At 42.4% G+C, this 13359-nt stretch overlaps 1 protein-coding gene and 1 long non-coding RNA gene across 2 annotated transcripts in view; one reads left to right on the top strand and one right to left on the bottom strand.

Moving 5' to 3' along the window:
• Positions 1-13359, bottom strand: part of COL5A3 (collagen type V alpha 3 chain) — a 129673-nt gene that overhangs the window by 3978 nt on the left and 112336 nt on the right. The window contains exons 39-61 of the mRNA XM_069946380.1: positions 11296-11385; positions 11150-11203; positions 10933-11040; positions 7936-8043; positions 7785-7838; positions 7300-7353; positions 7068-7175; positions 6323-6376; positions 6190-6243; positions 6059-6112; positions 5895-5948; positions 5109-5216; positions 4856-4909; positions 4725-4778; positions 2808-2861; positions 2674-2727; positions 2485-2592; positions 2341-2394; positions 2170-2223; positions 1625-1732; positions 1495-1548; positions 1233-1268; positions 15-68 (exon numbers count right to left, since the gene is read on the bottom strand). Of these exons, the coding sequence (XP_069802481.1) occupies positions 15-68; positions 1233-1268; positions 1495-1548; positions 1625-1732; positions 2170-2223; positions 2341-2394; positions 2485-2592; positions 2674-2727; positions 2808-2861; positions 4725-4778; positions 4856-4909; positions 5109-5216; positions 5895-5948; positions 6059-6112; positions 6190-6243; positions 6323-6376; positions 7068-7175; positions 7300-7353; positions 7785-7838; positions 7936-8043; positions 10933-11040; positions 11150-11203; positions 11296-11385 (1584 nt within the window). The remainder of the gene's footprint in view (positions 1-14; positions 69-1232; positions 1269-1494; positions 1549-1624; positions 1733-2169; positions 2224-2340; positions 2395-2484; positions 2593-2673; positions 2728-2807; positions 2862-4724; positions 4779-4855; positions 4910-5108; positions 5217-5894; positions 5949-6058; positions 6113-6189; positions 6244-6322; positions 6377-7067; positions 7176-7299; positions 7354-7784; positions 7839-7935; positions 8044-10932; positions 11041-11149; positions 11204-11295; positions 11386-13359) is intronic.
• Positions 1-13359, top strand: part of LOC138768236 (uncharacterized) — a 77609-nt gene that overhangs the window by 43357 nt on the left and 20893 nt on the right. The gene's annotated exons all lie outside the window — the stretch shown is intronic.

The raw sequence follows: 13359 nt of genomic DNA, 5'->3' as shown, positions 1-13359 counted from the left end.
TCCCCATCACTTACTGGTGAGCCAGGAGGGCCAGGTGATCCGGGGTCTCCTCTCATACCTATTGGTCCCTGTAGAAAAAGAACATCAATATCAATGATTTTATCTGGTGACAAAAGCGGGGCATGTATGATAGAGGCAGCTTCTATGGGTCCAATGAGCAGAGGGGCCCAGCTTAGGGCCCTATTCCACCAGACGATTATCGTTCAGATTATCGTTAAATCGTTCGAATCTAAACGATAATCGTTCGGTTGAAATGCAGTTAACGATTAACGACCGAACGAGAAATCGTTGATCGCTTTATAAGACCTGGACCTATTTTTATCGTTGCTCGTTCGCAAAATGTTCGCAAATCGTTCGCATTGAATAAGACATCGTTCGGTCATTCGCAATAGATACGAACGCAATAGCGAATAAATAGCGAAGAAAAATGATTGCTATTACGATCATAAGTAACGATTATCGTTCCATGGAAATGAGTGAACGTTTCCAGGTCATTACTGATTATGCAAACGATAATCGTCCGGTGGAATAGGGCCCTTAGGCCACCCTGATCTTGTGTTCTTTTTGCCTGTGTAATGGTCGTTTTACACAGAGCGATAATTCGCCCAGTCGCACGATTAACGATTTTGAATGAACGATTTTTTTTTTATAGCGATCGGGGTTTAAACGGAACGATACATCGTACGGAATATTCGTTTTACGATCGTTTTGCGATCGCTTAAGCCTATCTCACACATAGGGGAAATCGTTGAAAGAATGTTTACACTGAACAATCTGCGAATTTTTTGCAAACAATCAACGACGATTTGAGAACTTTTTGAAAGATCAAAATGAACGATTTCTCGCTCGTCGCTTGATCGTTCGCTGCGTTTACACGTACGATTATCGTTCAAATTCGACCGTTATCGGGCAAATTCGAACGATACATCGTTCCGTGTAAAACCACCATAACTCAATATCACCAACCTCTTTCAAGTCTAAAAAAAACCCGTCAAGTTTATACCATTCTTTCCCCTTGGAATAGGGCCCTTTACCATAATGGTTAATGGTAAAAACCAATATCAACAGGGGACTTTTTCTTTTTAACTTGAGCCCCGCCAATGCCTTCCCCTATGTTGATACTGTAAACTACTGTACACTACTGAAATGAGCCAAAAATAGAAACCACTGTACCACATCTATTATCCATGAACCTTTATCGTATTTAGAACATTTTATCAATTAAAACTTACCGGGTTACCTTTGGATCCCTTTTGCCCTGAAGGTCCCTGTAAAACAATAAAAAAAATTAGCTCTTCTCCATTGACCTACTTCTTTCGGCTACATCACTTTTATAGGCTTTGCTTACAATAGCATCTCATGGCCTCCATTTATAATGGCAGCCATGAGGCTTTTCTGGATCAATCCTATTACAAATCCAATGACTGATTTGACCTCAATAAGTTTATCACAGGGGTTTTTAGTTATTAACAAAGACATTGAAAGGGTAATTACCGAAAGGCCACTTGGTCCTGGAGGTCCATTTGGTCCAGCAGGACCCACCGTACCCTGAATAGAAGAATATATTTTAATTTATCATGTATTTAGGTATGCGTAACTGGTAATATCAGAAAGTAACACTTACTGGATCTCCCTTAGGTCCTTGCACACCTTGGATTCCAGCTGGTCCTCTATCTCCTTTCTCTCCCATTTCTCCTGGAGGTCCTATTAGTCCAATAAGTCCAGCATGGCCCTGAAGCAATAACACCACAAAAGGGTTGACTATTTTCCAAATGTATTGTCAACTACCTCATTGGAAATTTTTAGTTAATCAAGGAGTGTCCCATTTTAAGAACGGCCAACTCTAATCTGCAATGGACAGTGACTGTATAGCGGACCTGGTTCATTCTTTTATTACATGAACAATGGGTACTGTTGAATATTTCATTTTCCCTTGGTGAGCTACTAGGATCTTGAACACTTGCTGCCAGGTTGTCCCACAAATCCCAGTAGAATGGATCTCTTGGAATTGTAGTAAGGCACTCAATCAACTTACCATCGGGGGACACAATGTCCAAATTTATATCTCATTTTGGGTCTATATGGTCTAAATATGTTGGCATACCAGTAAAAAGGACATCTGTGGCAAACCCATTGACTTTATAACAGACTATAAGGAATAAACCTCACCTTATCTCCTTTGTTCCCTGGGTCACCTTTAAGGCCAGGCAGACCGGATGGACCCTACAGTGACAAAATATTTTCAGTTTTCAAAAAGTGGACACATCGAAGCGCAAATCAAGAAATGAAGGAAAACTGGAAATGTAATTGCTTCTTTACACCCTCCATTTCTGTTCTTACCGTGGGCCCGGGAGGTCCTGTTTGACCAGGTGGCCCTAATAATCCTGGTTCACCCTAGTGAAAAAAAAAAGAAAAAGTTAATCATATTAAATGCATTGCATTATGAAGGAGTCTTTCCTACAAATGATCTGAGTGAGCACTCACCCCCGGTCCTGGAATGCCCCTCATACCCTCTGATCCTGGCTTTCCTGGTGATCCCTGTGGGCCCACTGGTCCAGTCTTTCCAGGAAGACCTTCAGTGCCAGGCTCTCCCTAGTAAACATTTATATATCAATTGTTATAACAGTTTATGATACCTTGTTTGGTACATATTTTGTTTTGTTCTATTCATACCTTTGTTCCCTTTTCACCTTGCCGGCCTTCTTTGCCTGCTTGTCCAACTTGGCCCTTAAAAATATGAGATCATGTTAATTCAACATATTCTAGCAAAAAATGGCAACACCAACATTATAGATTCTGGTACTTACTCTTCTGCCTGGTGGACCAGTTGGTCCTGGTTCTCCTTGAGGTCCAAGTGGCCCCTGTAATGAGTAAAGTTTGAGAATGTAACAAAGGGTTAAAACTTTCAATGGGTTATTTTGCTATGACAAGATGGCTGCCAGCTGAACTCTAAAGACATTCCTCTTAACTCCCCAATAAACCTGCTAGGCAGAGGATCACCTTTAACCTATGTCAGTGACCTAATACACATTAGATAGGTGGACCATCCCCATTAAATTGGAGGCTGACATTTTATCTAATGTGTATGTGGCAGCGGCAGGAGGAAGTGAACAGGAAGCATCTTGTGTGCCGGCTCATAAGCAGAACATCTTAAGGCTTCAATTTCTTCCCCAGAAAGAAGTGAACAGTAGTGTTCTAACATGGCTATTTATCAGACTTGGAGTGGAATGAGGGAACCACTGTCCTGTATTAGCAGACTTAAAGGGGTTATCCAGCGTTACAAAAACATGGCCACTTTCCCCCTCTCTTGTCTCCAGGTCAGGTGTGGTTTAAATTAAGCTCCATTTACTTCTATGGACCTGAGTTTGAAACCCCACCCAATCTGGAGACAAGAGAGGGGGAAAAGTGGCCATGTTTTTGTAGCGCTGGATAACCCCTTTAAGGTCACCATACACTTTATACTAAAGTTGACCCAACCTGCCACCAGTGCCACATTCGACCAACTTTCTTATTAAGTGGATCACTGTTGGTATAAGTTATATGAGGGCCTCCAGACTATCCAAAGATGATGTTGTTGGAGATAGGGTCCAGTGTGATAGATTCACTTCCCAACCCCTTTGTTCTCAGGGGGAAAAGCAAATACCCTTTTCTACCCAAAGGAAACACATAAATGTTTGGCCATGCTGAATGTTTATGTGTATGGGGAGGACAGGATAGATAACTGTCAGCCAAATGATCATTCAGCCAACAGTGTATGGCCATCTTACGGAATTCCACCATCTCCATAGCAGTGTACAGCCAGCCATCCATGCCAAGGCCTGGTATACAGCTCTGATAATAGCAGAATAGCAGAAAGTTTATTGAGCACCGCATTGCTGAGCCCAGGTGATTGCTATTCCTAGTATCTACACGCTGTTGGAGTGGGGACTCATGCGGAGAGGTGGACTCTTGGTGCTGAGCTGGCTTCACTTTCTTTGACATACAGCTCTGATAGACAGGGGACCCTCCAGTTGACTATTCCTTAGTGTGGATGAGACCATGTCATGGAGTGCAGATTCTTGCATCTAGTGTCATGTTATACAATCAATATAATAATGTATACAATTATTTATTCATCCTACCCTGTGGATAACAATTTTAACCAATTTTAACAATTGTGTGCCAACAGTTACGCCTTGTTACCCCATGGACTGCAACTCTAACCAAAGACTTGTCCTGTGTGAATGGAATTTTACATTGCTACCCTTTAAATCAGAATGTGGAGATGATAATTTAGTGTAACCTCACTGAAGGCCTCGATTGGACATGGTTGGCATCCAGTCTCATTATAATTTCCTTGTAGACCTAACTCTCATGCGGAAAAACAAAAGACTCTTAGACCTCCATAATTTGTTTAGGTGTTCTAAATTAAAGCGAAAGTTACAATAAAAGGTGAATGTCATATGTTTTTGGTATGGTCAGCCTAATGCTAAGGCCTTAATCTGAACTTTTTGCCCTTGTTTAGATGGCCATATTCCAGATGTAACACCTGGACCCCCAATGGTTCTTCTGAACCAAATGTACATAAGTGTAGCTTGGATCCTTTGGGTGCCAAACCATATGGGGTCTAGATGTTAAGTTCAAAACACAATATTAAAATTAACACATCAAATTACTATGATAAAAAAAAAATTTGATTACTAAATCTTGAAAACCAATACTGATAGAATGTGTCTTATACTCACAGGATTACCAGATTCTCCAGCTTCTCCTTTTTCTCCAGGCACTCCATCAACTCCCTAAAAATAAGTTCATTATTAGTCAGAATATACATAGGTAGGCATTTATAGCAAGAAAGAATTCCATAACTTCTCACCGGAACTCCAGCTTCTCCACGTGGTCCCGGGTCTCCAGGAAAACCAATGGGTCCCTAAATCAAAGAATATCATAAATTCAAGACAACAACTGCATATAATAGAAGTAAATCAAATGAACTCTATCCTTGTGATATTTCCCTTTGTTCACTAGTAGTTGGGTGACTAGTCTACTAGGGATCTCAGAAGATTATCTGTATCCTCTAAAAGTTATTTTACCATGACAATTATGGTATGTTCCTTTAGTCATCTCACCATGTTTCCTTTTGGTCCATCTTCTCCTGGTCTTCCCTTCTTTCCGGGTGGGCCAGCTGAACCTGATGCTCCTGATTCTCCTTTTTCACCAACATCACCTTTGCCTCCCTGGAAAAAGATCATAGTCTATAAAGTGACTGTCCAATATTTCCATCTTACATTTCCTTCTTACCTTTTTAATTTACCCCGATATGAAAATGAAGTATAAACCAACCTACCCCACCAAATTACCGTCCATTTGATCAGAGTAAATCCTTACCAGTCGGGTCTTTTAAGATGGGCCCGGTGCCTTGTTTGAAGCAAAATTTAATCTTTCAATCAGCAGCGCTGTGTCATACTGGTGAGGCCTAGGCAGTCTGTGCCCCAGGTCTGTAACGCCTCTCCTTTCTTCTTCCCCCACCCTCCTCATCATTGGGGACACCCCTGGGTAGGATTTCTATTCATCACTTGTCTAAACACTGCTCGTGTGCCATGGCGACACGTGCACTGTTTAGACAAGTGATGAATAGAAATCCAGCCTGGGGGTGTCCCTAATGATGAGGAGGGTGGGGAAAACGAAAAGAGAGGCGTCAGAGACCTGGGGCACAGTCAATCTAGGCCACGCCAGTACGACAAAGCGCTGCAGATTAAAAGATTATTTTTTGCTCTAACCAAGGCACTGGGCCTATTTTAAAAGACACAACCAGTAAGAATTTTCCAGTTGCTTAGACCTAAGGGATGACTACTATAGTATGGGTCCACCTGACCACCAATGAGAAAAGTTGAACAGTCTTCTTTATTACTTACTGGGGGACCTGGTTCTCCTGGTTGTCCTGGATCTCCAGCTTCTCCAGACTCTCCCTATAAAAACAGTACGGATTGTTAGGTAACACCTAGAATGGTTCACCCTATATTTCTAAGTTAGCTAAAATGACTATGGAACATTTTTCCTTTGATAATGTTCAACCCACCTTTTCTCCCACTGCTCCCGGCTGTCCGGTGCCACCTGGATTTCCTCCAGGACCCTGAAAAGTGAAATCAGAAGAGTCAGATCTGGACTAATTTAGTTTTCGTTGTTTCTAAACACCTTAAAAAGACTTACATCTCCACCGTTGGGACCCATAGGACCCCTTGGACCTCCCATTCCAGGGGGACCCTGCAATCATAAACATATGTTAAACCTTTGTTGGCTCATCAGTCTGTTTTACTGATTCTATTTGTTTTGTCCATAATACCATTGGTCCAACGTGTCCACTTTCTCCTTTCTCTCCCGGAGGTCCAGGCATACCCTATAGAAGGGATATAATAGAAATGTTATTATAATTTAATCCGTAAATCATTTGTTTTGGGACATGCCTATTTAAATAAGATACATGAAAGGAATATTCTGGTTGGGACAAGTCAGGTAGACAAAGTGTCTAAAAATTATAGTGGGGACAGAGGGTCCTTGTTGCAGAGAAAATGAGATACTGCATACAGAGCATGAGTGTCCAGTATTATAAATGCAACTGGCTCCCAGAATTGTGCGCTATGTCTAAGGCTAGGCCTACACGCCAATTCCGGTCACATGACCAAGAACCACTGTGTTGGGCTGCCTGGTCGCGTGACTCCAGCACACATTCAAGTAATTGGACCCCTCAGTCACGGGCAGCATGACCAGGCATTACGACAGAATTGTCTTTGTTGCCCCAAGCAACCAATCAGATTCCACTTTTCATTCATCACAGGTCCTTTGGAAAATGAAAGGTGGAATCTGGTTGCTAGGGGAAACTAAGACAATTCTACTTTTACACCAGTTTATTAAATCTTCCCCTAAGTCTTGTACAAATTGTAGCCACCTAATAGCAAACGAGTATATTTATCTCTCTCCAAGGACCACCTAGCACCTCTATGGTTTGTAGATCCTTGACCATGTCCATACTTTATGAAAGTCAAAGTACGAAAATTTCAAGAGACAAACTATGGAAATATTTCACTTACCTGCAGCCCCCTCGGGCCACTTACACCAGGGAACCCTCTTTGACCTTCATCTCCCTTTTGTCCTTGCATTCCTGATTGACCTCTACGTCCCGGATCTCCATCTTGGCCCTATGCAAAACAACAGGGCAATGAATAACTTTTCATTAAAAAAAAAATGTACTTTTGAAGGCGTGTGTAGGAACGAATTTAGAACGTGTGTTTATGAATAAGATCTTTCCAACACAATACTTACTGCTTGACCAGGATGTCCTATTGGACCTTGGATGCCAGTGGGTCCTGGAGGTCCCTACAAAAAATTAAAAAAACTTAAAACAAAAAACAAATAAACATTGTATGGCTATGTTCACATGCTGTTTTTTCCTTTACATTTAAATTTTTTTTTAAATCGCGTTCGTCATTTCGCGTTTCGGTATCGGCTGTTGGTACATTATTCTAGTTCGGGCCCTTTTGGGTGCAGTTCTGTTTTGAAGGTCCATTGAATTTAATAGTAAATTCCATTGACGTCAATTACAACGCATTCATAACTGATGTTATTTTTAAAAAAGCGGATGCTTTGTTTTTCTTACATTTTCTAAAAATTTCTAAAATTCTTCATTTTATATTGTATTTCTTTTCTGTACCCTCTCGGATTTCCCTCATACACTGCCTCAGTCATGTTCCATCCCTCCTATAGCGCATAAGCTGTGTTATTAGATTTGGATACACATATATACTTACTGCTTCTCCCTTGTCTCCTTTACTTCCTTTCTGTCCTGGACCGCCCACTTCACCCTAAAAATTATCAAGAAGGTTAAAAAAAACCCAAACATTCATATTTAATGTCAAAAGGCAAGAAATAAAGGCGCCAAACTGTTGAGTCAAATAATACCTTATCTCCATCATCCCCGGCAGGTCCTGGTGGGCCAGCGGGTCCTGGTGGTCCAACGCTTCCCTGGGCACCATCCTGGCCAGCTCCACCCACAGGTCCTTTCTCGCCCTGTGTAGCCAAACATAATAAGTTATTCATGATAAATACTATACAAAGTCCATAAACATTCTGGCATCCTCAACCAAGGGGTTAGAAAATCCTTGGTTAATCTGATCTCACTGGAGCAGGAATCCACCCATAAATCACTCAGACATTGCACGCCTTCCTGCAACTTATACATACGATTTATTGCTTATTCTTCCATCAAAGACTTTGAAATAAACCTTCTGTCATATTTTTCTAATCCGGTTCGTTCTTTCTAATATTTTATATTTTATTAATCCTATTGCCATAGTCATCTATTAGTGTGACCATTCAAATTCATGGGGACCACTGGTACATGTGCTCCAGTCAACCATCTTACAGCGCTAATTCACCCCTTAAAGTGTCACTGTCGATAAAAAAATTTTTTTGCAGAAATCAATAGTACAGGCGATTTTAAGAAACTTTGTAATTGGGTTTATTAGCCGAATATGCCATTATCTGCATGTAAAAAGCCTTTTCCCAGGTCCCCCCTCCTCTCCTTTCTGTCATCCACGCCTCAGAATCAGGAAATCTCGACAGTTTTTTCATCAGTCGGATCTGTCTGGTCTATGAAGAGGGGAGGGGGAGGGGGAAGGAGATTAGGGGCAGCAGAGATCCAAGAACAAAGGATTGCTCAGCGGGGGAGCTATTCAGAGCCCTAATTAGAGGTCAGAGAGGTCCTGGTGACTGTCAGAAGAGAGAGCCCGCGATGTGAATGTAAATTAACTCTTTGTTGTCCTGTTTTGCGGCTTTTACTTTCTCTCTCCATAGGAAAACCATGAAGACAGGGGGGAGAGCTTCAAACTGCTTTTTCATGATAAAAATTTATTTTTCAGTTAATAAACCCATAAATAGAAAGTTTCTTAAAATAGCCTGGACTATTGATTTCTGCAATAAAAATTTTAACGACATTGACACTTTAAGGACAGAGCCAATTTTGATTTTTGCATTTTCGTTTTTTTCCTCCTTGTGCCTAAAAGGCCATAGCACTTACATTTCTCCACCTAGAAACCCACATGAGCCCTTATTTTTTGCGCCACTAATTGTACTTTGCAATGACAGGCTGAATTTTTTCATAAAGTACACTGCCAAACCAGAAAAAAAATTCAATGTGTGGTGAAATTGAATACATTTTGTTTATTTGGGGGGTATTTGTTTTTATGCCATTCGCCCTGGGGTAAAACTGACTTGTTATTCATGTTCCTCAAGTCGTTATGATTAAAACGATATATAACATGTATAACTTATATTGTATCTGATGGCCTGTAAAAAATTCAAACCATTGTTAACAAATATACGTTCCTTAAAATCGCTCCATTCCCAGGCTTATAGCGCTTTTATCCTTTGGTCTATGGGGCTGTGTCAGGTGTCATTTTTTGCGCCATGATGTTTACTTTCTATCGGTACCTTGATTGCGCATATACGACTTTTTGATCACTGTTTATTAAAATTTTTCTGGATTTGATGCGACCAAAAATGTGCAATTTTGCACTTTGGGAGTTTTTGCGCTGACGCCGTTTACCGTGCGAGATCAGGAATGTGATTAATTAATAGTTCGGGCGATTACGCATGAGGCGATACCAAACATGTTTATTTATTTATATTTTTATTTATAACCCGGGAAAAGGGGGGTGATTCAGACTTTATTAGGGGAGGGGACTTATTGACAACGACAACTTTATTTATTTTTTTATACTAGAAGCCCCCCTTGGGGTTAGGGTTATTCCCACTGGGGTTAGGGTTATTCCCCCTGGGGTTAGGGTTATTCCGCCCTGGGGTTAGGTTTATTCTCCCCTGTGGTTAGGATTATTCCCCCTGGGGTTAGGGTTATTCCCCCCCTGGGGTTAGGGTTATTCCCCCCTGGGGTTAGGGTTATTCCCCCCCCCCGGGGTTAGGGTTATTCCCCCCCCTGGGGTTAGGTTTATTCCCCCCTGGGGTTAGGGTTATTCCCCCCCTGGGGTTAGGGTTGTTCCCCCCCTGGGGTTGGGATTATTCCCCCTGGGGTTAGGGTTATTCCCCCTGGGGGACTTCTAGTATATACACTCTGATCTCTCATTGAGATCTTTGCTGTTTACTTATACAGCAAAGATCAATAAGGTCGGCACTCGTTTGCTTTCGGCTGCTGCAGCCGAAAACAAACGAGTGCCGAGCCAGGACCAGCGCCATCTTGGCGGAGACCCCGGCCAGCATCAGTCATGGAGATCGCTCCTCCGGGACAACGTCCCGGGGGGGCGATCTCCGCCACTAGACACCAGGGAACGGCTGCATACGGTAATCGGATGCAGCTGTCAACTTTGACAGCTGCATCTGATTACCTTATTAGTGGGCACGGCGATCGGACCGTGCCCGCTAATAGCCGCGGTCCTGGGCTAAATGCGGCACCTGGGATTGCGGCGGTTCAGAGCGGGGTCGCCACGCGGCCCCGTTCTGAACCCCCTTACCGGCAATAGTGTGTAAATTTACGCCCTTTGTCGTGGGGGGTTAAAGGGGAACTCCGGAGGAAAAAATGGTCTTAAATAAACTGTTATAATAATTAAAAAATTACTTCCATTTAAAAATCTCAATTAATCCAGTACTTAGCTGCTGTATGTCCTGCAGGAAGTGGTGGATTCTTTCCAGTCTGACACAGTGCTCTCTGCTGCCACCTCTGTCCATGTCAGAAACTGTCCAGAGCAGCAGCAAATCCCCATAGAAAACCTCTCCTGCTCTGGACAGAGAAGTCTTGTAATGGCTTACCTCCTATCTTCCTATTCAGAACACATGACCAATGGGCTGAGCCAAGCATTACTTGAGTATGACATAACTGTGAGACATAGGTGTGTGGCTAGCTTAATGGACAATAAAGACACAATGTCATCTTTTCGCTTTACTTACTGGATTCCCCTTCTCACCAGCAGGTCCCGGTGGTCCTTGTGATCCAGGACGTCCTGGAAGACCAATTCCACCAGCCGGTCCAGATGGACCCCTCTCTCCACCTGGACCCTGTGTGCAATTTTAAGGAAAGGATTTGAGTTCAAGGGACTATCTGGATAAACGTATAAAAGTAACAGAAATAGAAAGGGACAGGAATTTCTGAATGTCGGACACTTACAATGGCTCCTGGTGCACCAACTGGGCCTTCTCCTCCTTTTAAGCCAGGAGCACCCTACCAAAACAAAGCAAAGAGAATAGAGGTTCAGTGTGACGTGTAACATAGATCATGTACTGTAGATGTGTATAAGCATCAGCAATACTTACCGCTTCGCCCCCTACACCGCGGGCACCAGGAAATCCCCTTAACCCTTGAGGTCCAGCTTTACCAGGTACTCCAGAAGGACCTGGGTCACCCTGTAATAAAAGATTGTATTACTTTTAAATGGTTGGAAACAATGACAATATCATATAAAATGACTGTCAAAGTTCAACAGCAGCAAAAAAAAAAAAGATTAAAAACACATAAGACAATTGTTCAATGACAAATTCATTTTGACTACAACTGTAATCTAATACTGTACTATGCGTCTTCTATAGCGGAAGACTATCCCTTGAATTATGGCCCCATATTTATACAAATATGAAGAAAACTATAAAAAAAATCATTCAGTTGTGTTCATACAGATGCTGACATTGCCAGGTTTGTCCACAATGACGATAACCTTCAATGAGTTATACATAGTGTGACTCCTTGTGGCACTCTTTGGTACTTCTCTCTATTCCATTGAATGCAGAAACAGACACAAAGACCTGGATGGCGCTGTGTTAATTACTATAGTAAAGAAGCTGTGTGTCTCTTTTTGTCCCTTCATTCTGAAACCTCCCTATACAGAGCTTGCAAGTAGAACTATCGGATCATTGAAATAAAACATTGCTCTTCCTTGACGTGTGCGCCTCCCACGTAGCTTTCGAGTATATGGATTTAAGAGTCAAGGGAACTTTGGATGCAGTATTTACAAAGTTCCCAGTTGTCCTGTTCTTGGTTTTATTACCTATTAACATTTGTTATATGGCGTTTTTGGAGATAATGAGGACACTAGTCTCTTGCCAGTCATGGCGTCACACTGCGGGAGAAGACGTTTTAGCGGCTATAAAGGCATGGGAAAATCTTTTAGTCATAATTAAATTGGAGCTTATGTTAACACAAATTGGTAGAATCGAGAAATAGGAGATCTACAGTCTGTTGCTTGATGTTGGATTGTGGATTGTAGGAGCCTCTTTATTTGGGAATTTCCAGTCTACTGATCCTACCTACTCATCCCCAGAATTATCTATAGGGCATGCCGGAATATACAGTAAGGTGGGACCTCCTCCGACTAGTACGCCCCATCTCTACTAAGCCTTATTTTATTTTATTTCTTAATCTTTCTAAATACAAGAATAGGCAGTCATCTGTCAGTCAGCAGCTGGAGGGCGGGGGGAGGGGTGTGGCAAGAATCCTATTCTACTGCATATTAGGAGAACGGCTGAACAGAATGATGGAAGTAATACCACAGTTGCCAACCATGACAGATATCCATGGAGCAACTGATCTTTATTGAACTTTTTTGGTCTTTGTTGCATATTGTAATTGAAAAGTTGTTCATACCATTAAACAACTATGGATCTGCACCCCATTAAAGGGGTAGTGCGGCGCAAAAAAATTATTCACAGAATAACACACATTACAAAGTTATACCGTGTACCCGGAAGTGTGTGGTGCATTATACATTACCTGATCCGTGTCGACGCCGTCCGCCATCTTGTGCCAAACGTCTTTTTCGGATGCTCGGCCGAATCGCTGCCGCCGTCCCCCCTGCGCCGCGTCATAACTGTGCTCAGCCGCGATTGGCTGAGCACAGTTATGCTCAGCCAATCGCGGCTGAGCAGCTGATGACTCGGCCGCCGCTGAGCACAGTTATGACGCAGCGGAGGGGGGACGGCGGCAGCGATTCGGCCGTGCATCCGAAAAAGACGTTTGGCACAAGATGGCGGACGGCCTCGACACGGATCAGGTAATGAATAATGCACCACACACTTCCGGGTACACGGTATAACTTTGTAATGTGTGTTATTCTGTGAATAATTTTTTAGCGCCGCACTACCCCATTAATGGAAGCCTCTGACAGGACCAATGGATGACTTGCTGTTTTAACTTGCAACTTTGTCCTCCAACATGACACGCTTGCAGACCATACAAGAACAATATGTTTTTCCAAAAGACAGCTGCTTGAAATTCTTAATTTATGGCCACTTTTAAACATTGACAGCTTTTCATGGCCTAAAGCTTCTACATATAATAGAGCTCATGGAAAACACCTGGCCCAGATGTAGTGTTGCTTTCACCAC

The sequence above is a fragment of the Dendropsophus ebraccatus genome, chromosome 1, assembly GCF_027789765.1.
Source record: "Dendropsophus ebraccatus isolate aDenEbr1 chromosome 1, aDenEbr1.pat, whole genome shotgun sequence".
Taxonomy (NCBI): Eukaryota; Metazoa; Chordata; class Amphibia; order Anura; family Hylidae; genus Dendropsophus; species Dendropsophus ebraccatus.
The sequence above is the reverse complement of the archived record's forward strand: the minus strand, read 5'-3'. Positions and strand labels throughout refer to the sequence as shown.